Source organism: Pholis gunnellus, assembly GCF_910591455.1.
Source record: "Pholis gunnellus genome assembly, chromosome: 1".
NCBI lineage: Eukaryota > Metazoa > Chordata > Actinopteri > Perciformes > Pholidae > Pholis > Pholis gunnellus.
This window is the reverse complement of record NC_136528.1, coordinates 3318859-3344740: the sequence shown is the minus strand read 5'-3', so window position 1 is coordinate 3344740 and position 25882 is coordinate 3318859. Positions and strand designations below refer to the sequence as shown.

The window sequence follows — 25882 nt, the reverse complement described above, 5'->3', positions numbered from 1 at the left end:
GAGCCAGCCAACCAAGCTAGTCAGCCATGGTAGCCAACCAGCCACTTGATGAGCTAGACAACTAGCTGAGAAAACATCTAACGGGCCATCAAGTCACATCAGCAGCCAAAGAACCAACAAACCAAAGAACGAGCCAAAGATCAAGACACTCAGCAAGCCATGAAGCTGCATGCAGTATGTGTGTTTTCAGAGAAATGGGCAAATGGGTTACGGTCAATTCATTCTTTCTTTCTTGTAGCCAGCATGGAGGGACAACAGGCACACACACACATTAGACATCTGACTGAGTCTACATCTTGCCGCTAGTTTTATCTTTTTGTTTTTTTGTTTTAGTTAGGTTTAGGCAACTGAGGGCCTTTTCACTCCTGAAAGTCCGTACCACATTAAAAAAAAATGTTTTCAGACAAAAAAACAAACCAAAACTTGGTTCAGTTTGTTCTGGACCGAGAGCACCTCGTAACGCACCTCTTAAGAATTCAGGATGTGAACTATGGCCTCAAAATCTTTTGTGACATTATAAGGACAAGCTACTTCTACCATGTCTTCTGAGAAAGTATTTGCAAGCCCATAAAAAGTTCACGTGTATTGTTAAAATGCTGTTGTTTAACCCTTATCAGATGTTTAAATGTACAAGAACATGATTTCAAATAGAAAATATAATTGGATTATCACTTGTTGCACAGGTGCAGCGCTACACACTCTGCATGGGAACCGTAGTTAGTCCCGACTATCTACTCACTTAGGAAAAGAGGGGGCTTTTAAAATAGAATGAAAGGTACGGAGATGATCGTCACTAGCTGCTAATGAACCACCCAATAATGTATGGTCATACATATGGCCATAGATCACACCTCTCAGCCACAAAAAACCCTGTTTCACCCAGTAAGTTGTCTTAAAAACTCTTTTTTATTTCATCAGTTTCTGGGCAAAAGCAGCCACACTGTTGTGAAAAAACAGGACTACCACCAGATCTGAGATAAGTGCCACAGCAGCAAGCTCCCGGTCCTAATTGCCACAGGACATAAAGCTCGGTTCAAGTTAAAACACAATATGCGCCTTCATCAGTGAGGTGACCAAGAAGCAAATGAGAACTCTAAACGTATGAGGGTTCCTCTGCAGGGAAAGCAGCACCTGACAGCAGGGCATCCATCTCTGAGGCTCTCAGCAATCAGGCCTCTCCAACAGAGTGGTTTGACGGAAGGCACTCCTGAATAAAAGTCATATTAGAAGCCACTTCAAGTTTGCCGAACAGCTCTGAAAGCAGTCTGAGAGCAGGAGGAAAAAAGATCCTCAGAGGTGATTGACAAAAGTCTCCAGCAATAGGTCCGGTGAAAACAAGGCACCATTACTGCAGTAATGACGTTGGTCTGATGACGCATGGTGAGGAAGAGAAACCTGCAACATTGAATCATTCACTTTCAGTCAGTTAATGCGTCTTTCTGTGTCTCTGCTCACTTCCACATATGTTTAGTTGAATCTACTGTATATTCATTGAATTCAGAAGTGGGAGGGAGCAAAGTATTGGGGGGGGGGGGGGGGGGGGGGGGGGGGGGGGGGGTGTTTTAAATGTCTCAAATAAAGCTTTTCTGGAAACACCAAGAAACCGGCCTCTTAACTGAATTTGCATAGTCATACGAGAGCACAACAGTGACACAAGGACAAAACCAAATTTGTTACTGAGAAAATTCTCTAAAAATCGATCTGCTAGTCTATCAGTGAGCCGGTGTTGTTCTCCTGAGGAGGCCTGCAGCGTACCGACAGAGCGAGGCAGCGGTCAATATGTGATGGTGGCTGGATAAAGATGATGCTCAGCCTCTCTCTTAATCCGAGTATGAAGTAGACAGGGCTTTAAATAATCTAATTTCTCATGACTTTGGCACACTGACCGGTCTCTGAGGTCGTCCAGGCAGCGTTGGAGATGAACCTCACCAGCAGTTACCAGAACATGTTCTCCTGTTTCCTGAATCAGAACCTCAGCGCAGGGATCTGCCTGGTTCAACAGACGCATCCCACGCACCAGCTTTGGCATCTCACCTAGCACACAAACACAGAACCAGTCCACTCATTTCATTAGTCTGAATTAGTAGTTTGTTGTACAACTGCATGTTCGGGAAATAGTGGGTCAAAAAACAACAAAAGAATTACGAAGCCTAGGGAGGTTACGACTATAAATATAAAACATCATACATTTGTGAGAATAAAAACTTGAAAGCGCGAAAATGGGATTAAAAGTAACAATTGAAAAAAAAAAAAAATATATATATATATATGTGTGTGTTTTTCTCAAGGAACTACATCGCTTCATCACACCTGTCCAGTGCAATATACCTTCATTATATACAGCAGGTATGTATTCATGTACAGTGCCTTGCATAAGTATTCACCCCCCCTTGGACGTTTCTACATCTTGTCATGGTATAACCACTGAAGTGCATTTAACGTTTATAGTCTCAGTGACGTCAGGGCCGTGTCACAGTGACTCCCTGGGGTTCCCGGGGCCCTCGTCCAATGAGGCACCAGTGTTGAACCAAATCTCACACATAGGTGAGACTTTAACGCCTGACGGTGAGCTGACCTTTAAGGTGGACCAGCGCCATTCTTCTTCATGTGACAAACCGCTCCTCTAGGTTTGCTCGGCTTATGATTTTTTTATATATAAACTGTTTAACCGATAGCACGGTTAAACAGTTAATAGTAACATCCCTACTGCAAAGAACTATGCTCTGTTTGTATCTGTAGATGTAGAATGTTAAAATGTCAGCGACAAAGTTACCGTTGGAAATGTAATGGTGTTCTTAAGTACTCATATAAGTACTCTGAATCAGCAAGTACTCAAATGTAAGTACGAAACCCATCCCAACCCATGTCTTTAGCTCCCCAACACATCCACATGTTTAGAACGCTAGATATCTGGAATGCGTCTGGATGCACCTTCAAAAATACCCCAAATCTTTATGATGTGAAACATGTAAAGTCAAGAGCTAACTCGGTTAGTGTGTGCCTCCCAAGACCTACTTGGATGTTTGGGTTCTATGGCAACCCGAACAATGGGCGTGGCCTCAAAGTTGAGTGGGATGAAGGGCGGACAGGCGGGGGAGGTCGACAGGGTGGCCGACTTCAAGACGCTCTCCTCCAGACCTCCGATACCTGAGAGGAGAGGAGAAGAACATCAACAGACTGCTGCAACATCAAGGAACCTCAGAGAGCACAGACCTCCACTCAGGCCAAAGGCCCGACTCCGCATATCACAACGACAACACGGTGGAAAACAATCTGTGTTCGCCCAACGTTTTGGAACAGCCCCACATTCAATGCGTTCTTCTTCGGTGGTATTTGTTGGGCCAGTAGATTTTAGTAAAAAAAAAAAAGAATCTTAAAAATGAATAGATTACAATTCAGGTGTAAACCCTTTTAATACAATTAAACATTGAACACAGATTACAGTAAATAATGTTCATAGTATACAAACATAGAAATGCATTGAACAAGTCGCACCAACAACTTCTACGACTACTTGCAAATATCCGAAAATGGGAAAACGCAACCAACCTAAGTCAAGGCCAAGCCTGACGTGTCCTTACATATAGAGAATGATCCCGCTCTCTTCCACACAGGGAGGCATACGGCTTGTGAATTCAACACACTGCATGGAATTTAAATTCTAGCCCCCGAAGAAATACTCAGGAATAAAAAATGTAAGCTCACAAACGGAACCGTTTTCCAACTGAACGTATCTCTTGAAAGTAGAACCAGGCAGAACACGAACGCCAGCAGGAAACTGATCCAGAACTACGAACCGTGTTCTGGATTAATAAATGAATGGAACAGTGAACAAAGAAATATGTCTTTATGTGGAGAAACTGCAAAACCTGTAAATTTAAGACGTTGTAACACTGTAAAGCTTATTTTGAAAGGCTTCAAATTCAGACAATTTAGCTCAAGAGTTGATTTGAACCAGGAGGCTGATCAGCAACCACTCTTCATTGACCAAGCACACACACACACACACACACACACACACACACACACACACACACACACACACACACACACACACACACACACACACTCTAGGGAAGCCTGGTTATGTCCGACTGCAGAGCTCAGAATGACTCAAGCCTGAAGACATTTCCTGCAACCACAAGTACAGTTGGCTGTTCTTCAACCTCCATTAAAACTGGCTCTCGACACAGGAAGGAATGAGGGCGAGGTAATGAAAATAGAGAGGAGGTTTGAAGTCAGGGGAAAAGAGAGATACAGGGAAAGTCAAGAAACTCGTCTTATTGCCGTTCTCTGCTTGACACCAGGAAGCAGTGCATCACCTCCGGTCCATTGAACCCCCCCACGGTCCGGTAACGTAAAGTTCCGCTGTCTATGCCAGTTTCAAATCTGGTTAAATGGCTATAGTAGGACTAAAGACATCCCATTGAAGACACACATTCAAAGCTTAATTGGAAACCCCTTAATAAGGTGCATAGATATTTAACACATATGGCCAATGCATTAGCAAATAGACGGTTTTAAATCATGTCTATTAAAGCCTTTTTTTTATGAATGCGGTTTTAATATGAAATGCATTTCGGTAAAAAGTGTGTGTTTACATTCAGACCTTCATCATTTGTGCATACACATGGTCTGAGGCAGGTCTTTGTTTGTTCACCAAGTAAGAACAAAAACTCAGGTAATCCTGGATTTGTGCATAAAATATACGCTTTAAGCACAGATTTGTGCGTACACACTGTTTGTGAACGAGGCCCATTCTCTCCCCTGTTGCCATCTTCTTCATTGACTTCTTGAAGCACGAGATACAGTTAATCATAAAATCTTACTTCCAGTCTATAGATCTGTTGTTGCTGATGGTGCTCAGTGAAGCCAGCTGACCATTAGAATTCTGTACCGTCTTGCCGCCCCATCAACACTTCCGCTGTTATACCCTATAACAGTATCATAGTGCATTACGCATCATTATTACTGAGACATTGTTCTCTTAATCACACGGTTGGATGGAGATCCTTCCAGCCGTCTCATGTTATTTATTTATAAAGCTCTACTGGTGAGCATCTCTCGTACCCACAGTACACAATCCAGTAACTACTCAACCTCAGATATTCCTCATGTACTAATGTTGGCAGAACTGGTTTTAGCTACTAGCCTTTAAATGGAACAAACTACAAGCTAGAGTCTTGCATTCCCTTTGAAAGCTTCATAATCCTTCATAATAACGATTTCCTGTCGAGTGAGAAACTGTGACTGTTTTGCCGATTGTGTTCTTGTGAATGTTTCTTGCTCTCAGGAACGTCTTTGAAAAGCTTTCTGGAAGTACATTGATAACAAAAGATGTGAGAGGGCACAACACAAAAGTTCAAGCAACTGCAGGCCGACCTTTAAAAAGCGCACGTGCAATATTTTCTGATAGCAGAATTAGATTTGAGCATGAGGAGCATAACATCATTAGAGCCTGCAAGAAGAACTGCGTAAAGACGTTTAAGCAGCGTGATATTTAGCCTATTTTAAGCCATTATGGCAGTAATGAGTAACTTGTCATGTTGACTTAAAAGTAGTTACTAGCTACATATCATAGAGGCCTTTGTTATAACTTCTGTTTCAGGTGTGATCTCCTGAACCAGATGTAGAGTTTTCATGAATAATTTCAAGAGAATTATTAGAAACATAAGAAAACCATTTCTGGAGAATGCATACTTTCACTTCTCAGCTGTATGCTGCCTTCAGAATTCTTATGAACTTGAAAGTGGGTGGTTGATTCAACAAACTATTAATAATAAAATGATGGACTGGGGCTATATTCAGAATGGAGGCATCAGAATAGGAGTTGCGCAAATCCGACACACCAGAATGAATGAACAGGGCAGCAGTAAGGGCATCGGTTGGATGGCCAGACTAGCTGAACTTCAACATAGGTTGCAGATCCAAATGCCACTAATCATCTATAATCTAATAAAGTCTTCACTCAAGTTATTTGTTAGAAACATTGTATTACTGGCGCGTGTTCACTAACTCTATTTCTCACTAATACTCTACCTCAGAATGATAAGAAGTAATCCTACAGCACTGATGAAAGACTTTCATCCAGACAAATAAACTGTGATGTAATTTCTCAGCAAAATTTGCGGAGACATTTTTAAGAAGACAAATAAAAGTATTGATATACTTCTGGATGGCGAGTTAAGCTGGATGGACTGGCAGGAGTGTTTCAGCTGGGATGGTTGACCCGAGGGCTGTTTGATCCCACATTGCGCACGCTAATGACTTTCGTGAGCGCTTTTACATCACTCCGCGCAGAATATTTCTCTGCCCGTGCGACCAAAATTGAAGCCCACGAGCAGAGATATTTAACGTGGAGTGATGTAAAGGTACTCAACTTGTGTTTGAGTTGCATGGGCGGATCTCATTTGTCCTGGCAGATTTTGACATCGATTTGTCTTCATAGTCTGACTGTCATTCTCAGGAAACATCGCAGAGCCAGACGTATGGCATCAATTAGTTTCTTCTATCTAGAGAAGCACTGTAGCAGTGGAAAACAGCAGATTGAAAAGCAATACAAATGATGTGGGGCTGGAAATTGTTAAATGTTCTGTGTGGATCGTGTTATATTAAGTACAAGGCCAGAGCCTCGGAAATCTGCTCCCCTTTAACATCCTATGGAATTTCCCTTGCACTGAAAAGTCCCACTTGAGCTTTAGAGAGCCAAGTGAGTGTGTGTGTGTGTGTGTGTGTGTGTGTGTGTGTGTGTGTGTGTGTCTGTGAGCTGTGCAAGTGCACGTAGCCTAGATCAGTGATTTTCAACCACTGTGCCGTGAGAGATCGCCAGGTGTGCCGTGGGAAAATGTGCAATTTCACTTAATGAGTCAAAAGAAATAGTATTTAGTTGTTGCAAATACTTCGCCATTGTTGAGCGTCTGAGCTACAATATAGTGGCTGGTTAAGTAATAATACTCTTCCATGCCAGTGGGGGGCAGTAGGTAGCGCAATAATGACCGTGTTAATTTAAAACAGTAGAATTAAATGACGTGCGGTAGAGGTTGTGGTGACGAGACGAACAGCGATGGAGAAATATTTGAAAAGGAAAAATGCAGACTCTGAACTGGTACTGCTACTCGCAGGAGAGCGACTGTTGCATCGTGCGCGCGGATCGGGGCGGAACACCGCCGTGCGCGATACAAAGAGCAGGGGAATTGTAATCGCGCGACCATGTAGTGACAGACGTGACATGCGTCTCTCTACTCTTCTACTTCTACAGGGTGCGCGCATGACAGCTCTCATCTCGTTCGCCCCCTGGTGGTCGGCTGACTGTTAAATTGAGGAAGCGCTTGATTTGATATGTAGCAGAGCACGTATTTTAAACGTCAATATCGCAGACCATCATGCTCATTTAATCGTGGCAGCCAAAATCGTGATCGCGATTAAAATTCGATTAATTGTGCAGACCTACTTTCTATTAGCAAGAATCTGCCAATACGACATATAACATGATACGGGGGTTATCATCCAATGTGTTCTGAATACATGTCACTGGAACATTATACTATAGTATAATATAGTTGGCAGGTCAACATGTAGATTCTCTCTCAGCTCTGCTAATGATGGTGAAGCATCGTACTAATGTTGAGTCTTCTGCATAAATAACTACGTCAGCATTTCACACAAAATGTGATAAACCATTTTAAAAAGATTCCTTGTGGAACACAGCTAGTTATTGTCTTTTTCTGTCACAAAAACTGCCGGTGAAATGAAAAAGTCCTTGCTGTGTTCTGCCAGGCAGCTCCGTCTCTATTCTAGCAAGAGCTAAAAAGGTAAACAGCAAAGCAACTGAGCGTGGCAATAACAACGCTACGGTCAACGACGTCAGATGCTGCAGTGAATCCAAGAGCAGCCTGGGCTACAAAACCCCAACTGTATATTATATTCATATACGTGTCTGAAAAGGGTCATACTTCTACACATTAGATATTCCCACATGAACAAGGATCTGTTAATGTGTATATCAGCGTTACTGAGCATTTGATACTGCTACTGATCATGTGTTCCTGTCCCTCCTCTAGTGCTTATTCTGCCGTCTCCTGTTTCATTGTCTACTTCAGTCCTCACGTTGTTCTCCACATACATCTGTAAAACACCGGTCCCCGGGTCCCAGCGGTACCGTTACAGTCAGCCTCTGCTCCTAAGACAAGTGAAGCATCCACATTCGCTCCTCACTCCCGCCATCTACCGGCTGCGTTGATGCTGCATGCCTGCAGCGATTAGCCCACACGAAGAATGAGGGCAGGCAGCCAGCAGTAACGCAGCGTGAGAACACAGCGGGAGAGGGAGCCATGAAGATACTCATTATGGCTGATTGCTCTGAGATATCAGTGATGCTGTGGGGATGAAGTCAGCCAGGCCCGGGAATCTGTCTGAGACCAGGTACGCTGAACAGAGGGGAAACAATGGAGGTGAAGCAGGAAATAGGCCAAACCCTGTGGGGCTCTGCAGCCATCTGCCTGCACCCAACACCCACGCACACACCCGCGCACGCACACAGCTGGGGATCTATTTAGGCCGGCGACTTTCTAATTTTACACTGCTCAGAGCTGACCTGCCTCCAGCCTCGGGGAGTTTTCTCCTACTGATCAGCAGATGGTTAACTCAGGACCACTTTGTGACAGACAAGTAAAAATCACAAACACTCATTACCACTCCCACTCCCTAAGCTACTATGACTACACATTTTACAAGTACCAGAATTACTATCAGAACCATTGCAGGACGGGGTGAGGCTGCACACAAATTCACCTTTGCAGGTTAAAGTCATTTTGAGATAATCGGTCTCGCCAACAAAAGAAAGCCTTGTCAGTGTCTGCTGTGGAACCAAGTTAGAGCAGGAGGCTCCGCTAGGCAGACACTAGACAGCCAACACCTGGGCCACACCACCTACCTGAGCAGTGTGTGTGTGTGTGTGTGTGTGTGTGTGTGTGTGTTAGAGCAGCCACAAAGCCAGAAGGAGCAGCAGCGCTCAGTATCGCCTTCAGTTCCACACGACACGTGCGGTTCACAAAGATTGACAGAGAAAGTCGTCTGCTGATAGCCAGCGACAGCTCTCACTACTTGTCTTTATTGAGAAATATGCTTTACATAAACTCAATATAAAACAACTATCCGCATCGGCCAATGAAAAATCCCTGTCGGTCGACCATTACTACATTTAATTGGATATGTTTATATAACCGCCAAACATTTACGTTTTTCAGGAAGTGGAAAGAGGAATTTTGACACCAAAATACTTCAGATTTTCTTCTCACAGAGACATAGCATATTGATATTCACCATTCACATGGGGACATAGCATTACAATATTTCACCATGCCTTTACATGTTATTATCCTTATGTCATAACTGTATGTACTGTACAGGCTAATTTTCACTGCCATCTTTGAGTTGATGAGTACATATTTTTTCCAACTTGTCCCAGTAACTCGTCCTCTGACCGCGACAACCACAGACTCCACACTACGCCATCAACAGTCGCATTATTCTCAATTGTTCAGGGCCGACACATGACGTGTGAGAGATTTGTTAGCTATGAAACAGAATAAAGTAAATAAATATAAATAAAACATTCAAGAATACTCAATTCTGTGAGTATTGTTTCAACTGAACTGAACTGCTCGGCAACACATTGGGTCTATGTTTACTTCCTGTCAGGTTCTGTCATTCAAATACACAATAATGTTTACCATTACTGTGAAACGGTCAACAACTTTTCAAAAAGATGAGAAACGCCAAAGACTCTGTCAAGACTTTATCATCACATATCTTAATAATAAACAATTGTCTTTTCTTCATCTGACTGGTCTCTCCTGATCAAACTATTGTTTAACGTCTGTGACATGGTCCAAAACTCTCCAGAGACTGTTTCTAAGGTCTTATGTGCATTGTCGTTTTTCCCCCTGCTACCAGTCTCTAGGCCAAAGCCATCTCGATCTATCTCTAAGAAGAACAACCTATGCAACCAACAAGAGACGGCGTCACTGTTCATGATGAGACCTGCGCTGCAGTCAGCGTTCTGCTAAAGATCTAGGTCACTAGTCACCGCTGGCAGCAGAGAGAGAGGCCTAATGCAAAACAAATGTTTTCATCAATGTTGAATCAGCATCATTCTTTTCCTCTCCTCTCCCCTCCCAGAGGACTGACTTGGAAGACTCGAGCTGTGGCCGAGTCTCCTCAGACAGCTGCTTCACATTAGGCACTGATGATGAGAATTTGATGTTGCCCACGTCTTCGACCCCTGTGACAAACTTGCTCACCACCAAAAACCATCACGCCAGCTGTGTACTCTCCCTCAGCTGCAATCACAGAGAAATCCTGAAGCTGGTTGGGCGGATGCTACTAATGGAAACCAGTGAAGAGAATCAAACAAAGGACTGTGTTCAGGAGATCGACAGGCGGATCGGTGCGGCTGCAGCAGTAAAGCAGGCGCTGCACCGGACCGTCCTGGTGAAGAGAGAGCTGAGTCGGAAGGCAAAGCTCTCAATTTACTGGTCGGTCTACGTTCCTACCCTCACCTATGGTCACGAACTCTGGGTCGTGACCGAAAGGACAAGATCGCGGGTACAAGCGGCCGAAATGAGTTTCCTCCGTAGGGTGGCCGGGCTCAGCCTTAGAGATAGGGTAAGGAGCTCGGACATCAGGAGGGAACTTGGAGTCGAGCCGCTACTCCTTCGCATCGAAAGGAGTCATCTGAGGTGGTTCGGGCATCTAATCAGGATGCCTCCTGGACGCCTCCCACTGGAGGTTTTCCGGGCACGTCCAACTGGGAGGAGACCCCGGGGAAGACCCAGAACACGCTGGAGGGATTATATCTCCCAGCTGGCCTGGGAACGCCTCGGGATCCCCCAGTATGAGCTGGAACATGTTGCGGGCGAGAGGGAAGTCTGGGTTAGCCTGCTTGGCCTGCTGCCACCGCGACCCGACCCCGGATAAGAGGAGGAGAATGGATGGATGGATGGATGTGTTAAGGTAGTCTGAGAGAGAATCAGCCCCAATACATGCCATTCTGTCCTTTTTTGGGAAATACTATACTAAACTGTTCAAAGATCTGCCAATTTATTGTTTCTTTTTTATCAGCAAAGAAGCGAAATAGAGAAATTTAAGTTGAGGCATAAGCCAAGAGAAAAAGCGCTGGACATTTCAACACACATCTGGTCTGCTCTGAACTTCTAGAGGTGCTTCTTACTGCTCTGCTGCCCTCTGTATTGCCGTTTCATAGCAATGTATGCTACAAATACACTACGTGTCCAAAAGGACGTGGACACTTGAACATCACACCCGTGGTTTAGTTGAACATGTCATTCCAAAACCATAAATGTTAGATCAAAACCTTCCCTTCACTGGAGCTAAAAGAAGCAGCCCATCTTCTGAAGAACAGACCCAGCCCAAAACGTTACTGCTATCCACACAGACCAAAGAACCACTTTGCTCCATCACTATGTACTGTGAAGAGACCTGACCAAGGAGCCAACTCTCACTGATCCTCTAAAAGACCCGATGAGTCAGACGGCACCGTGCTGTGATCGTTGATGAGACGTCACCATGAATATGTGAGATGGAGCATAAAGACTGTGATCTGATGTGGTTCAGCGAGAAAGAGAGTCAGATCCTTAGAGTTATGAGTGTGCAGCACTATTATTTCATTAAGTGGAAATCTGTTATGCATTTAAAATGAACTTTTCCTTGAAAAGGAAGAAAGCTAATGAACACGGCGTGGCATGGCGGCGATAAGCCGGTGGCCCTGCTGAGGTGTTGTGGAAGCCCAGGTTGCTTTGATAGCGGCCTTCAGCTCGTCTGCATTGTTGGGTCTGATGTCAAAACCCCACAGAGTCTCTTTTCTGTACTGCAATGTCTTGTTACTTATCAGCCGCTGATACCAATATATTTGTTTCAATTGGCCAATATTATCGACAAAACAAAGAACGCTGTTTGATTTACTGCCTTTTCCACTATATGAGTGTGTTAAATATCCAAACCACCTGTCTACCACGGAAATGTTTGACAGAATAGATGGTCTTAGAGTAGGTGGAGTCAAATCAGTGCGCTATGGTGGATTAGTCTGTAGGAACACTGAATATCCAATTTGTTCTGTGATTCAAGTAGGTCTGCTGTTGTGCTTATCGATGGCTGTTTCCATCAGTGTAGTAGAACTTTTTGACACTAAAGATTCGCTCATACTTCAGTACAGACGCAGACAGCTGTGGACTTTGACAATAACAGTAACATACTGTAACGCAGCAGTGTTCCTCGAATCAGTACTAGAAAGTAAGATGGCATGATCATGACAGCAAAAAGAACTCCTTCGCTCTTCGTTGTAGAACAATTTGTGTATTTCCTTAAAACAAATGTGAAAATGGGATGTTCTCGCATAGCTTTTCTCTTCGAAACAAGACACTGCCAGCACCATCAGCACACTCACCTGATTCCAACATCTCTACGCAGGTGAGATTACAAACTAAAGAGAGGAACAACCAATTGAATGCAATAACCAGAAGGAAGAAATGTGAATGTACTTACCCAGGACATTTCCTGCAGGCACCTCCTCCAGCTCCTCTAGCTCTCTTCCCATCAGCAGGTAGAGGCTTTCCATGGAACAGCAGGACAGATGAGGCACCTCAGTCACACAGTCTGAAGCACCGACACCCTCTGGCAGCTGGCAGAGAGGAGACGAGCAATGAACACGAGGAGCAAAGAGGCTCACAAGGTAGCGCTGGGATCTCATGGACAGCTCCCTCACATCCACCATCAACATGTCTGTCCGTCTCACATCTCCTGAGCTAGTTTGTGACAGTTCAACCAAGAAATATCTTTTTTCTGGAGATAGAAACTGCAAACACGTGATTCTTTGATTCGTTATTCATTATTGGAGAACTGATGTCATATCTTGTTTTAAAAGAAAACTGCTGTGACTCCATTCGCTTTCATCCGCTCCCATGAAATGCTGTTGGTACTGCTCAAGTAGCCTTAACATCTCTGTTTGTTGCAGTCAGGACTCCCAGACTGAACCATCCGAACAGGGTTGTTTACTCGTTGCCTTTTATCCAAAGTGGAACAGAGAAACATGGTACAGTACGTGTAATGGGTGCAATTATTTAACTCACTGTAATAAAACAACTGATAATTAGTTAGTGTTAGGCTAGGGCAGTTTGTTATTTGCAATAAGACGCCTCTTTTCATCCTGTTCCTACTCGTTAGTTATTGTTTGTGACAAAAAAAAGGTAATTCAGCTTAGAGCGCCAAGCTCATTATCCATTCATCTGGTAATCATCTTCTGAATTAATCGTTTATTCAACTATGAAATGGTCTCTCGTCCAAACTCTAAGATACAGCAGCAGATGTATGAGACATGGGAGAAGCTGGAAGGACTGGACTATCAACACTACTTTTCATTTGAAAGTCACTTCCAGTGTGTGTGTGAAGAGGCAGTGTTAGCAGACCAGAGCTCAAAGGCAACAACGGATGATTTGGTTTTCCACCTGAGCTACAGGTTTGAAACAAACCAACGAAAACCCATAGAAAACCTACCGAATTCCTGAACAGAAGAGATATTTGGGGCCGGAAAGTGAAGAAACGTAATATTTACAATAGACCTGTACATTCCACTATAACGGTTGATATATAACTGTGTTTACCGTGCTGAGGCCATGGGCGGGGTCATACTTTGGTCCCAGAACAAATACTCTCTGTCCTTTCTTCGCCACTCCGCTGTAGACCCGCGCAAAAGCTATGAAGGTCTGCTGCTCCACTTCCTCCTCTGGCTTTGATTCCTTCAGTGGCAGACTCTCCACCTTAGCTGACAGGGAGACACAAGATACTCAGAAAGTGAGACTCAGTCACAAGGAACCAACTCACTTGTACATTATTTAATGCTGAATGCTCGATGTTCTTCCTCTTCTCAGCTCAACCTAAAATGACATGAGGACATGAGGACATTCTCCATTATGGAAAACAAAGAATGTAAAAGTCTGGTTAAAGTGCTGTGCATTTCTTTTCTTTTCACTTTTTTGATGTTGTAGTCCAGGGGTCTCAAACTCATCTTCACTCTGGGCCACATCAGCATCACGGTCGCCCTCAAAGGGCCGGTTGTAAATGTCAGACTGTGTAACTGTAACTACTCCTAACATGTTGGTAAATAACTGTCTCTGCATTTGATTATTGTTTATTCAAGTGTTAAAATATTGTACATGCAGTTATATAAATGTAAAAATATATTTAAGCACATTTCTGTTATTATAACTTGAGAGAGAGAAAGTGATATACCGTGAAACCGCCAGAATCTTACAAAATGCCGTGATTCACATTTTTGGTCATACCGCCCAGCACTAGCGTGGTGCATTCATAGAAACAAAAAGATAGATGAAGAGTGAGGGAGTAAAGAGTAGAGTCAAGCTTACCTGTGTTAAGTGGTGCAGGTGGGCCTTCCTGTGGCGTCCTCTCGGAGGACATCCTGTCAGCATGTCTCTGTCTAGCCAGCTCCCTGCGCTGGGTCATCTCCTCCTGGGTCAACGGCCTGAGAACACACGAACGAATGAGCGAGCGTGGGCGCTTGCGTGTGTGTGTGTGTGTGTGTGTGTGTGTGTGTGTGTGTGTGTGTTGTGCTGTCCGTAGTACTGAAACAGTTATCCTTCCTGCTATTCATGGTTGTAAATAGAACATTGATGTCATGGTATGAAGTGAAGGGACAGTGAACGAGAGAGAGCTGCTTCTATATATCTATATATCTATATATCTATGTGTAGTGCTTTTATAGTTCTGTTCTTCTGTGAGAGAGAGTTCATGTGTGTTCTGTGAAAAAATGCGTCCTTTGATTTTGAACCAGTGCCGTCATGTTGTTATTTAGTGTTTCTACTTCGAGACTATCGGTCCAGTAAATGTAGATTTCATATTCACGAAAAATAAAGAGATTGATTGAAAGCACGAGTCATTTTCATATTATATTAACAGTATTATTAATAGGCTGATATCTAAACCACAGTCGGCTATATACACCATGATTTATTGGGTTGAATCACACATTCAACACCGCCATATAGCTGGGATGGAATGATCCTTTGTTTCATAACCACAGAGTTCTACCACTGTGATGATTCAACTGTGAGACGGTCCAATCAGGCTCTTTAGATCCAATCATTGACAGTCAACTCTTCGGGGTCACCCTTACAACCATTTGTCACAAAGTTCAGAAGTTTACCAACTCCAATGTAACGCCCACTGTGTAAATGCACTGATGTGGGAGAATGCATTCTATCAGCCTCCCTATACTGCACAACAGGAGTGTCACTGCCTCTCTGACCACAAACCATTTCTGAAACATGGACTCTAACATATTTAGCTTCATGGTCTGATCCTTTCTATATGTGCCGTGTGGTCGGAGTGTTGTGTGTGTGTGTGTGTGTGTGTGTGTGTTTCCTCTTCAAAGAGACCACAGTGACTACAGCAACACAGCTGCTCACAAAAGGCCTGAGTGACGGCATCTAACTCATGATGACAAACCACTTAAAACAGCCCATCATCTTTCCCTGACAGCAGCAGCCCTGAGACGGACTGCAGCTCTCTCTCTTATTCAGGATTGTAACAGGAAACCACAGAGAGCGAACCCACTGTGACGGCCTCAAACAGCACCAGACCGCTCAGTCACTGAAGCTCTCACGTTAACAGGAAGCTTATCAATGAATGTGTTTGAGCCACACATGCTTCCCACCAGCCCTCTGTGGCTCACTGGTTATAATGGGAATGCCTGCTGCCGTTATGAGGTCACGGCTTTCAAACACCACACGGATACCTTTTAACTTTGGAAAATTAAACAACGTATTGATACAAAGCAAAACACACTTCATCGCTTTCTGCCGCTATTTTTAACAGAGCAACCAAAATGTTCTCGTAAAAGCAACAAAGGGTGTTAATTGGCAAATCTTAGCAATTACGAGTTACAAATGACCTATAAACTGGAATCAGCCTTAAAACGTGCAAAAGATCAGATTGGGAGCATTTTGATTTCCTCTCAGCGGCTCATAGCTAATGGTGCTAACGCCGCTAACGGTGAAAGTGCTAACAGGGTTTACCTGAGGGGAGCTCAGACCTCCTCTCTTTCCATAGACAATAGTTGTTTGCTGAGATATTAAAGCTCAGAATGTTGAATACAGATCCTTAAAGCCTGCAGACTTCCTTGTGTCAAACCCATAACGCTTATAACACAATTATTACACGAGTTCATTACCCTGCAGTGCATCAGTTCACCCTGTATAATGAGCAACGAGGGGCGACTATGGCTCAGACCCAGTAGAGCGGGTCGTCCTTCAATCAGAGGATCGGCAGTTCGATCCCCAGCTCCTGCAGTCAACTTTCAAAGTGACAACATTGCTTTATGATCACCAGCTGATTAGAAGTGTTGGTAACACACTGGGACTCATCACAAGAGGTAGCAGGTCTGGGAGCCAGTCGTGAACAGAAACATCAGAAGTTAGTTGGTGAACATGTGAAGGTGAAAAGATAATCCCAAAAACCAACAGAAGCCCTTCACACTGGTCATCTGACCACACGCACGGAACCGACGAGTCAGGAAGTTGGTCAGCGGTCGTGACGGGTTGAGCAGTGAGTTACTATGAAAACAACAGGTGTCTACAAATGACACCATTGGTCTGACACTAAACAGCAAAAAGTGGTTTTTACGAGCTTGTTCAAATGAAGTAACTCCTCCCCCTCCCTTAGATCCGAAAAACAAAACACAAGAGGCATAACCACAGGAGTGCAGCACCATCTATTGACACACACACACACACACACCTCTGTCTTTTCTGAGGCAAGGCCTTGGTGTCCACAGCAAACATCTTGGACACAAAGACGATGAGCGGATCATTCTCCCCACTGGAAGACTGGAGGAATGCTGCGAGGAAGACAAAGAGTGAAACACACATCAGAGATCACAGGAGCCAGATTAAAGGCAAAGTCTTCCAGAGACAACACTTTATCCAAACACGCTATTCATTTAGGATGACATTTTGCATATAATTGATCAGTTGACATTAGCATCACCTTTCTCGTCTTTGTTTAGTCCACTTAAAACGATATTGCGCATGTTGGACCTTGCTGTACTGTAGGTCTGCATTAATCAAGTTATTTTCCATGAGGAAGACTACCTTCATTTCTGTTATTGGATCATGTTGGTATGTTTTTTCGCTGTTCAGTCTTCCACAGTGTGCCTGTGCTTTCTTTACAGTAAGTCATAGGGATGTCTTATGATATTATGTATCTCCAGATAAAGAGTCCCGTATCTGTAAAGTAGTAGAAAAATAAATACTTAAGTAGTACAGTGTACAAGCCCTTCAAATTTGTACTGAAGTACAGTACTTCACCACTGGTAACTGAGTTGAGAAATGTCATAAAGTTAGCTAATGCTAGCTAGTGTAGCTAATGCTAGCTAGTGTAGCTAACGTTACACTAGCTAGCATTAGCTACACTAGCTAATGCTAGCTAGTGTAGCTAACGTTACACATCAGGACAGTAGCTTTAAACAGTCCGTTGTTCTGTAAGGCAGCTGCTGAGCGTTACCGGCAGCTTCAGCGACATGAAAGAGTTTGCAGTCATGACGAATGTCCTGGATGTGGCTTGAGGCAAACATATGAATGGGAAATGTAGCGAGCCAGCAGGAGGGATTGTGATTCCTGAATTTGGGAGCTGATCTGTGGTTGTGTATTGATGGACTGAATCTCAGATTTAGCAAGCTAGTTCAGTCAGCGGCTTCAGTGAGCTATGCAACAGTACCTGGCAGTGTCCTGTTACTTACAGACTTCATGGTTTTATAGCAGTGATGCTTGAATCTCTCCTAAACCGTTTACAATATGCTGATAGGAATGTGCATTACACTGTCATTCCCACAAGTCATGGCCTCTCAAGAGACAGTTATAAAACAAGAGGAAAATTGATGCAACAGATGTCTGACTTTTACTCCATAGAATGAGTTCAGCTCTAGAAACACTGGATCCTACATTTCCCATAATGCAAGGGTTAGCATAATTTAAATAGAGCTTCCCTGCCAAGTAAGCATCCACCTCTTCCGCAAATCCCACACCAGAGCCCCAGAAGACTTCACGAATGCTTCACTGGCCTTAATGTGTAAAATAAGTGGAGGTCAATTCAAAATTCAATACAGATCCAGTGTGTGTGTGTGTGTGTGTGTGTGTGTGTGTGTGTGTGTGTGTGTGTGTGTGTGTGTGTGTGTGTGTGTACCTTTTTTTAGCTCCTGCGTCTGTTCAGGCAACGAGTCAAATCGTCGCGCTCCAACGCTCATCAGTTTCTCGACCCTCTCTGCCACCATTTCTAAGGGACTGGGCAGTTTCTCACACACCATCACTACAGTCGGAGTTAAAGAACACTTCGACACCAAATGCACAGACATCCCCAAAAGGTGCTCGACCGAGGCAGACAAACCAACAAAGCCGGTGATCACACAGACGATAACAGATAAAGAGTCAAGACAAAAGGATACAGAGGACAGCCTGGGACACAGGTAACCACTGGCTGCAGATGGCAGAGAGGAGGACTTTAGGGTCAGAGTGACGCAAGTCTCTGGCCAGAACCTTCACCCCCAGTGACGTCAGCACCTTCTCCACCTTCTCCTTGTCTCTAGTCATACAAACAGGATGAATCGTCGTCGTCACACACACACACACACACACACACACTCTCTCTCTGACCTGAGCTGGTTTCAAGTGCAGCTGTTTAGTGGAAATATCAGCGAGTACAAATGTGCTGTCACAGCATAACATGATCCACGCTCAGGGCAACCTGTGTGGGTTTGAGAAGCTTGAAGGACAATTCTGGTTCCCCATGAATGAGGCCATTGTGGCTCTATGGGTGGATCTACATCCGAGGTAACTTCAGGTCAGACCGGCTCATGCGTGCACACTGGGCTGTTACCGTGTGTGAGGCGGTGTGGATAGCTGCCCATTTGGCCTGTGTTTGTGCTGGAAAAGCAGCAAAAGAGAGCAAATACTGTTATTAACTAATGCTGGAGAAGAAAGCAAGACCGCCTGGGGACAATTATCCAACACAATGTGACTTTTTCTCCTTGTTACCGATGTCATTTTGGTTCATGGTGTTTCTGATGAGATGTATTTAGACACAGACAGATATTGTAATCCCTCACATGAAAGAGCATGTTCTGTGTTGTATGGAAAGCTGACCATTCTTCCAGTTGATTTTGATAGTGCTGCAAATTAATTTGTTGTTGTTACACAGCTGGAATAACTTTCATGTTCAATTCTTTTGGAAAGCTGCGGCTTATCTTACCCATTGTTTTACATGAGTTCTCGTTTCCCTACATCTCTAGAAGAACAAAGTTACAACCACCTGTAGAGTCACAATTACCACATTTCTGGGCAATAAACCAGGTTGATACGCTCAGTCTAGTCCATCTAGAGCAGGGGTCTCAAACTCATCTTCACTCTGGGCCACATCAGCGTCACGTCACTACTCCTAACATATTGTTAAATAGCTGTCTCTGCATTGGATTATTGTGATGCTTCTATGACTGTTGTGCTTAAGTATCTCATAACTTTGACTTTCTATCTCATAATTTCACGTGGCGGGCCTTGAGTTTTACACCGCTGGTCTAGTCCATCACAAAAGCTCTCCAGGGTAGCTGGCTTCAGCAAACCAAACCAAATATGTTCAGTAGAGCTGCTTGACGTCCGGCAGGACAACGTTACACTAGAGTGGAAGGTGGAACACAGCGTATAGGCTCTCTGTTCCCTCAGAAGGTTCCCTTTAGGCCTTCTCAAGAACATTGCTACTGGTACAATTTGTTTGTCTCAAAAGGTCATAAAAGTTGACCTGCACACAAAATGTGCATACATTTGTGGTTCAAAGGTGAGCAGCTCCAATAACTGTGCCACTGAAATGAATTGATATTGCTTTGAAATATTCCCATTTGAAATGCTGGTCACTGTGCAAAGACATTCAAAGACGCCTGGTTCTAATGTGACACACACATGATTGTAGTAGTTGGTTCTCATCTTTCCATGATTCTTGAACCTCTCTTTCTGTCTTTCTGTCTTTCTGTCTTTCTGACATCTAAAATCGGCAGTCTCCTGTCATCATCAGCTACTTTGTTCTGGACATTTTACTTCCATGCTTTCTGAGAAGAGGTGTATTTTAAGTTTAAATAAAAGCAGGTGTAAATAAAAATATAGAACAAATAATAATTTGTAGCAATCTTATTCCGCTCTACATATCAGCAAATACACCTGACATCACATTGGCTCAGACTGCTACATACCCACTCCTTGTACAATATTTCTCCATAATTAAACATCCAATTACTACAGAGAAAACATTCAATTAAGAAAGAAATACATCTCATGATTACAAAAAATAAATTAAAAGCAACAAAGTGTTTTAGGGTAATATCTTTCACCTACCTCCTAATGACAACAGCGTCATATAAACTCCAAATGTTATCCAGCACAAGCTGCACAAACAGCTGCTTCTTGCCTTTGGCCTGCAGCATGGAGGGAGACAAAGAGAACACGTGAGAATGAAAGCAAGAGAAACCTGAGCACTCGTTTTCAGTCCATTATGAAGCTTAGACACAAGGCCGCTACAAAGCAGCCCTTTACACCATTACAGCTCCAACGGTCATTCTATATTCTCAATAGGCGTTTGCTTTTTATTTTTTGCAGTCAAATTTTTGAGACAACAACATCAGTAAAATGTCTAGAGCACCGATGAGTGTCCGTATAGGGTGTTTTTCTGGCAGGCGGGCGTGAGAGAGACAGTCTCCAAATATATGGAGCCTATTAATGCTTAATATCCATTAAGGTAAAGCCAGCAAAAACATGATACGGGAAGATAATATCAATTAGGCCTCCATATTACTCTCTGCCCTTCAGGTTGGTGACCACTGGTATACAGCAAAGTTTATGTTAATAAGAGAAGCTACACAATAATGTTGGGTGATATAACAAACTTCAGCTCCACATCAACAACAGCGGCGGCTACGTCCATTACACACCTGTAGAACTAACTTACACACATGCGCCGTGGTTAACTCAGCACTGAACACTAGAGGAGGCTGGTTCATAGAGGTAACGGAGGTTGCTCCTCTCGTTTTGAGAGGCAGAAGTCATTGGTAGAAATAAGACATGACGCATGAAGTCTCAGTGTCATTCATGAAATGTAACAAACTGGCAGTAAAGCACTACCAGAGACAGCGAAAGCCTACATCACATCAGAAAAGAAATCCTGATGTGCAAATTCTGAGCTACTTCAAACACATCACTGAAATCCATTCATTTAGTGCTTTCAAAAAACAACAAAAAAAGTTTTATTATTTTAATTACGGTTCTGTTTTTTTTTAAATCAAGCAGTAGCAAGCTGCTTGCGTTAGCCAACGCAACAGTTAGCTTGTGGTAGCAGCCCTGAAGGAGCCATGCATACCAACAGTCAGTCCGGGGGGAGCAGAGACTTTTATTTCTCTTTTCTCGTCTTCCGACCACTCAAAGCGCTTTAACACTACGTCATCATTCACCCGTTCTTAACTTACATTCACATATTCATACGGGGAATTTGGGGTTAAGTGTCTTGCTCAAGAACACATCGACATTGACTAGCAGAGTCGGGGATCGATCTGCCGATTTTCTAATTTTCTAAAGAACAATTCGCTCCACTAGTGAGCATTAGCATTAGTGACCATCCAGTGATTGTTTTGTGAGTCATTGTTTTTACGGCTTAATTGAATAAAGATAAGTAGCCAACTAGTGTAGTATTCATTTTAATACTTTTATTCATACAGCACCTTTCAAGGTTAAGAAAAACCTGCTTTCCAGAGTAAAAGATTTACAGAACAAAGATTTAAAAAAATCTGAAACCAATGTTCCACAAGGGGATTAGTCAGAAAGCTTGAACGTTACATCCACGAAGTTGAAGGAATACACCCGGGAGTTAACGTTACTATTTGACATTAGCTAAGATAAGTTGAAAAGTAGCTAACATACTTACTTCAAGGAACAGTGTGTAACATTTAGGGCGATTAATTGACAGCAATGGAATATAATATTCATAACTATGTTTTAATCAGTGTATAATCACCTTAAACTAAGATTCGCCCAGCCACAGCCCATTCAGCCTCAATTCATTCTGGTTTTTTATGGTTTTCGTATGTAGCAGAATGGGATTACAAACTGCATTTCGTTGCACAATCCTGTTGTACAATGACAATAAATAACCTTGTAATCAAAGGCTGAAACACCCAGTGATATTGAGGTACACAGCTAGCAACATCATCACTTTATTGGGGTCATCTCCACTAAAGTCAACAGTGCAGAAACATCAGGGGTTGTAACACCCAGTCCAACTGATTGTACACATGTGAAGAAATGCATAAATTCCTACAATTACTTTATTAAAATGATAAATTACTGTGAGATATCGCTCTGCTTGGAATTGATAAATATCATACGTCTCAATTCGGCCCCCAAGCAGCAGCAGTTGGAATATTTGGTACCTCTGATTTGGTTTTAATATTTCCTTTGTACTTAAAGAAAATGTCAAATGCACAGGGTAGGAGAAAAGAAAATGGGAGAAAGATTGAAAATACATATAAAAAAAATAGACGTACAATTACTCAATAGCTACATCACCTGAGCTCCTTTCATGATCTTCTTTGCTTTTGCATTGAGGTAGAAATCTCCCCACAGCGTTTTGAGCAGCACCTCTGCCTTGATGCCCATCCTCTGGCTGTAGATGTGGGCAAACTGCTGGATGCTACAAAAAAACAAAAACAAAATCATCTTTCATTTACATTTTTAATGCAGGTTCACTGACAGAGTAACAGAGAAGCATCATCTTTAATGCAAACTATGCTGCAAATTTGAGCTTTTTATAGCTTTGAATAAGTGTAGCTTTTGTGACTGCTGAGAGATTGTAACCGGATCGTTGTCTGGCTCTCTGCTTCCTCTTTCTCGCTACAGACGGTAAACTTGTGTCTTGGGTTCAGATGCAGACAAGACTCGGACTGTTCTGCTGGGACTTCATTGGATTATTTATAGAAGAGAGGGATCACAAGGACACAGCTACCCTCAGTTGGTCCTTTTATCCTCATTACTCACTGTCGTACACCAAACTACCAGTACAGCATGGAAGCTTTAAGTCACTGTGTTTTAGATTAAATGATGTGAAGTAAATGACAAAACGGTCAATTACAAGCAACACAAGTAAGGAAAAGGCATTTTACTTTGAAAGTCCTCAAATGGACAAAAGTAGGAGGTCTTATAAGGTTAACAGGTTGGAGTTTTTTCTGGTCCCTGATGGTTCTGTGGACCTCAAGTGGGAGCTGAACATCAGCTCCATCACCAAGAAGGCTCATCAGAGGATGTACTTTCTGAGGCAGCTGAAGAACTTCAACCTGCCAAAGACAATGATGGTGCACTTCTACACAGCCATCATTGAGTCCATCCTCTGCTCCTCCATCACAGTCTGGTACACTGCAGCCACTGCCAAGGACAAGGGCAGGCTGCAGCGCATCATTCGCTCTGCCGAGAGGGTGATTGGCTGCAATCTGCCGTCCCTCCAGGACTTGTTCGCTTCAAGGACCCTGAAGCGAGCAAGAGAGATTGTAGCCTCTCAGCCTGGACATAAACTGTTCGTGCCCCTTCCATCTGGCAAGAAGCTGCGGTCCATCAGGACCAAGACCTCACGCCACACAAACAGTTTCTTCCCGACGGCAGTAGGGCTCATTAACAGAGCCCGGGACCCCCACTGACCCCAGGACAATTTCCTACCGGTCACTCCTCCGCACATCCCTACTAATACACTCAACACTTTTACACTACACTCACATCTCACTTGTTTATAGTCCTGTTATCTGTTCATTTGTGCACTTTATTTTATATTTTACTGTAAATTTGAACATGTTTCTACTTTGCACTGTGTTGATTGTTGTTGATTGTTAAATGTTATGCACCTCCCGTCATGTCAAACTCCTTGTATGTTCAACACACCATGGCAATAAACGGTTCTGATTCTGATCATGTTCAGGGAAATATAATGCATATTAATTCTAAGCTGACAGCACCATCTAGTGGACACTTGTGGTTTGTCTAAAGATAGTGAATGTGTACACAATGAAATAATATTGATGAAGTTACTGGGTTATTTCAGGGCCGTATTAACCAATCGTGAGGCCCCGATGAGGTGCCTCACTATGGAAAGTGTGCACAAAGGACTCAAAAACCCTCAAACCCTTCCCTTTGTGATGTCACAGTGGGACACTTAGTGGACCTAGGGGAGAATATTTAAAGGGGGACATTGGAAATGTGTCAAAATGTGACACAAATGTGAAAAAGGCATAAGTACGCAGCTGAATCGAAAATCTTATCAACATTAGAAGCATCCTGATAGGACTCTGTGAAGAGGGCTGGACAATCATCCAGATCACATTCATCAACTCTCAATGGATTTGTTCATATAATACTGTAATGTTGTTCTACTAAATTATTTTGTCAAAATGAATAGTTCTAAGCAGATTATACTAAAGAAAATGCACAATTTATATGAAATAGCATACATTTATTTTACTTCTTCTATAGAAGTGATGCTGCCTTTCAACTGATAGAAACACTACGTTTCCTTTCAGCCATCGAATTACAGGACTTCAGTACGAGTAAACTTTGCATGTTTGTATTTTTGTGCCACGATGCAATCTTAACTTTGGTTTCAAGTGCTTTTGCTGTTTTTCTCCTGCACTGCTTTGACAGCTTCACTTATTTGAAGTGCTTTAAATCTATTAACCTGTTGTCCAATCCGTAGTCACACAATTAGCACAACATCTGTCTGTTGTGAACCATTCTATTCAAACACAGTTCATGTTGTTTCATAGAACACATTACACACAATGCCGTGTCCACATAGCACCTTTCAGGGCGCTGGGCGGCGCTTCAATGAAAGAATTTCATGTTTCTACGACAACAATATCTTGCCAACATATCACCAGTATGGTAGACTTTTCTATAATCTATTTGTTTTACAGAGGCTGCTTCATACTGTATAGTTATAACAACAACTGCCTTCTGCGGTTTTAAAGCCAACCTGTACCCCTGAGGACCTGTGCCTCCGCTTAGACCCTCCACTCCACTGATGTCATGAAAGCAGCTTAAAAGGAGCAGCGTGTTAGACTTAGTGGCATCTAGTGGTGAGGTTGCAGACTGCATCCAGCTGTACACCCCTCAGCTCACCCCTCCCTTTACAAGTGTGTCAGAGAAAAACAACGAATTATACACCAATGGAACCACAGTTGTGAATATTATATTCCATTTCTGCCAATAAATCCCCCTGAATGCTACACACTGCTCCTTTAAGAGGGAACCAGCCTCACCTGAAGCCCCAACCATCGATCGCGCTGGCAAAGACCACATTTCCCTGGTCAGGAGAAAAGTAGAGCTGTGAGTCGTCAGCCTCCTCCAGCCCAGCGCTCCAGTCATAAACCTGATCTCCACTCAACGTCTCGCTGTCGTTCTCCCCCTTCTGCTCCTCCTGCTGCTGCTCCTGCTGCTCCTGCTGCTCTGCTCGCTCCTCCAGCACTTTGGATGTGAACAAATTTCCTGTCACTGCATTCACCTACAAAGAGCAACAGGCACACGGACTCTTAGTGACAGCGGTTTACAAAACGCTACCAGCTTCTTCGTGTTTCCATGAGTTAACAGGAAATAACTCGTGGAAACTCGTGGAGTTATTTTCATGTGTCTTGAGCTCCAGACTCAAGACAGCTGAACACAAACAAAACTATTTCACTGAAGGTGAACAATGCCGCTAAGAGTGTGACAGATGACTTGCATGAAATATA

The 25882-nt window shown here is 43.3% G+C and overlaps 1 protein-coding gene across 1 annotated transcript in view; it reads right to left on the bottom strand.

Annotated features, from left to right (window-relative positions):
* efl1 (elongation factor like GTPase 1) overlaps positions 1-25882 on the bottom strand; it is a 39269-nt gene that overhangs the window by 9280 nt on the left and 4107 nt on the right. The window contains exons 6-16 of the mRNA XM_079186038.1: positions 25415-25656; positions 22683-22806; positions 20463-20542; positions 18530-18666; positions 18271-18393; positions 16828-16927; positions 14439-14554; positions 13677-13837; positions 12562-12697; positions 3016-3147; positions 1887-2034 (exon numbers count right to left, since the gene is read on the bottom strand). Coding sequence (XP_079042164.1) covers positions 1887-2034; positions 3016-3147; positions 12562-12697; positions 13677-13837; positions 14439-14554; positions 16828-16927; positions 18271-18393; positions 18530-18666; positions 20463-20542; positions 22683-22806; positions 25415-25656 — 1499 coding nt within the window. The remainder of the gene's footprint in view (positions 1-1886; positions 2035-3015; positions 3148-12561; positions 12698-13676; positions 13838-14438; positions 14555-16827; positions 16928-18270; positions 18394-18529; positions 18667-20462; positions 20543-22682; positions 22807-25414; positions 25657-25882) is intronic.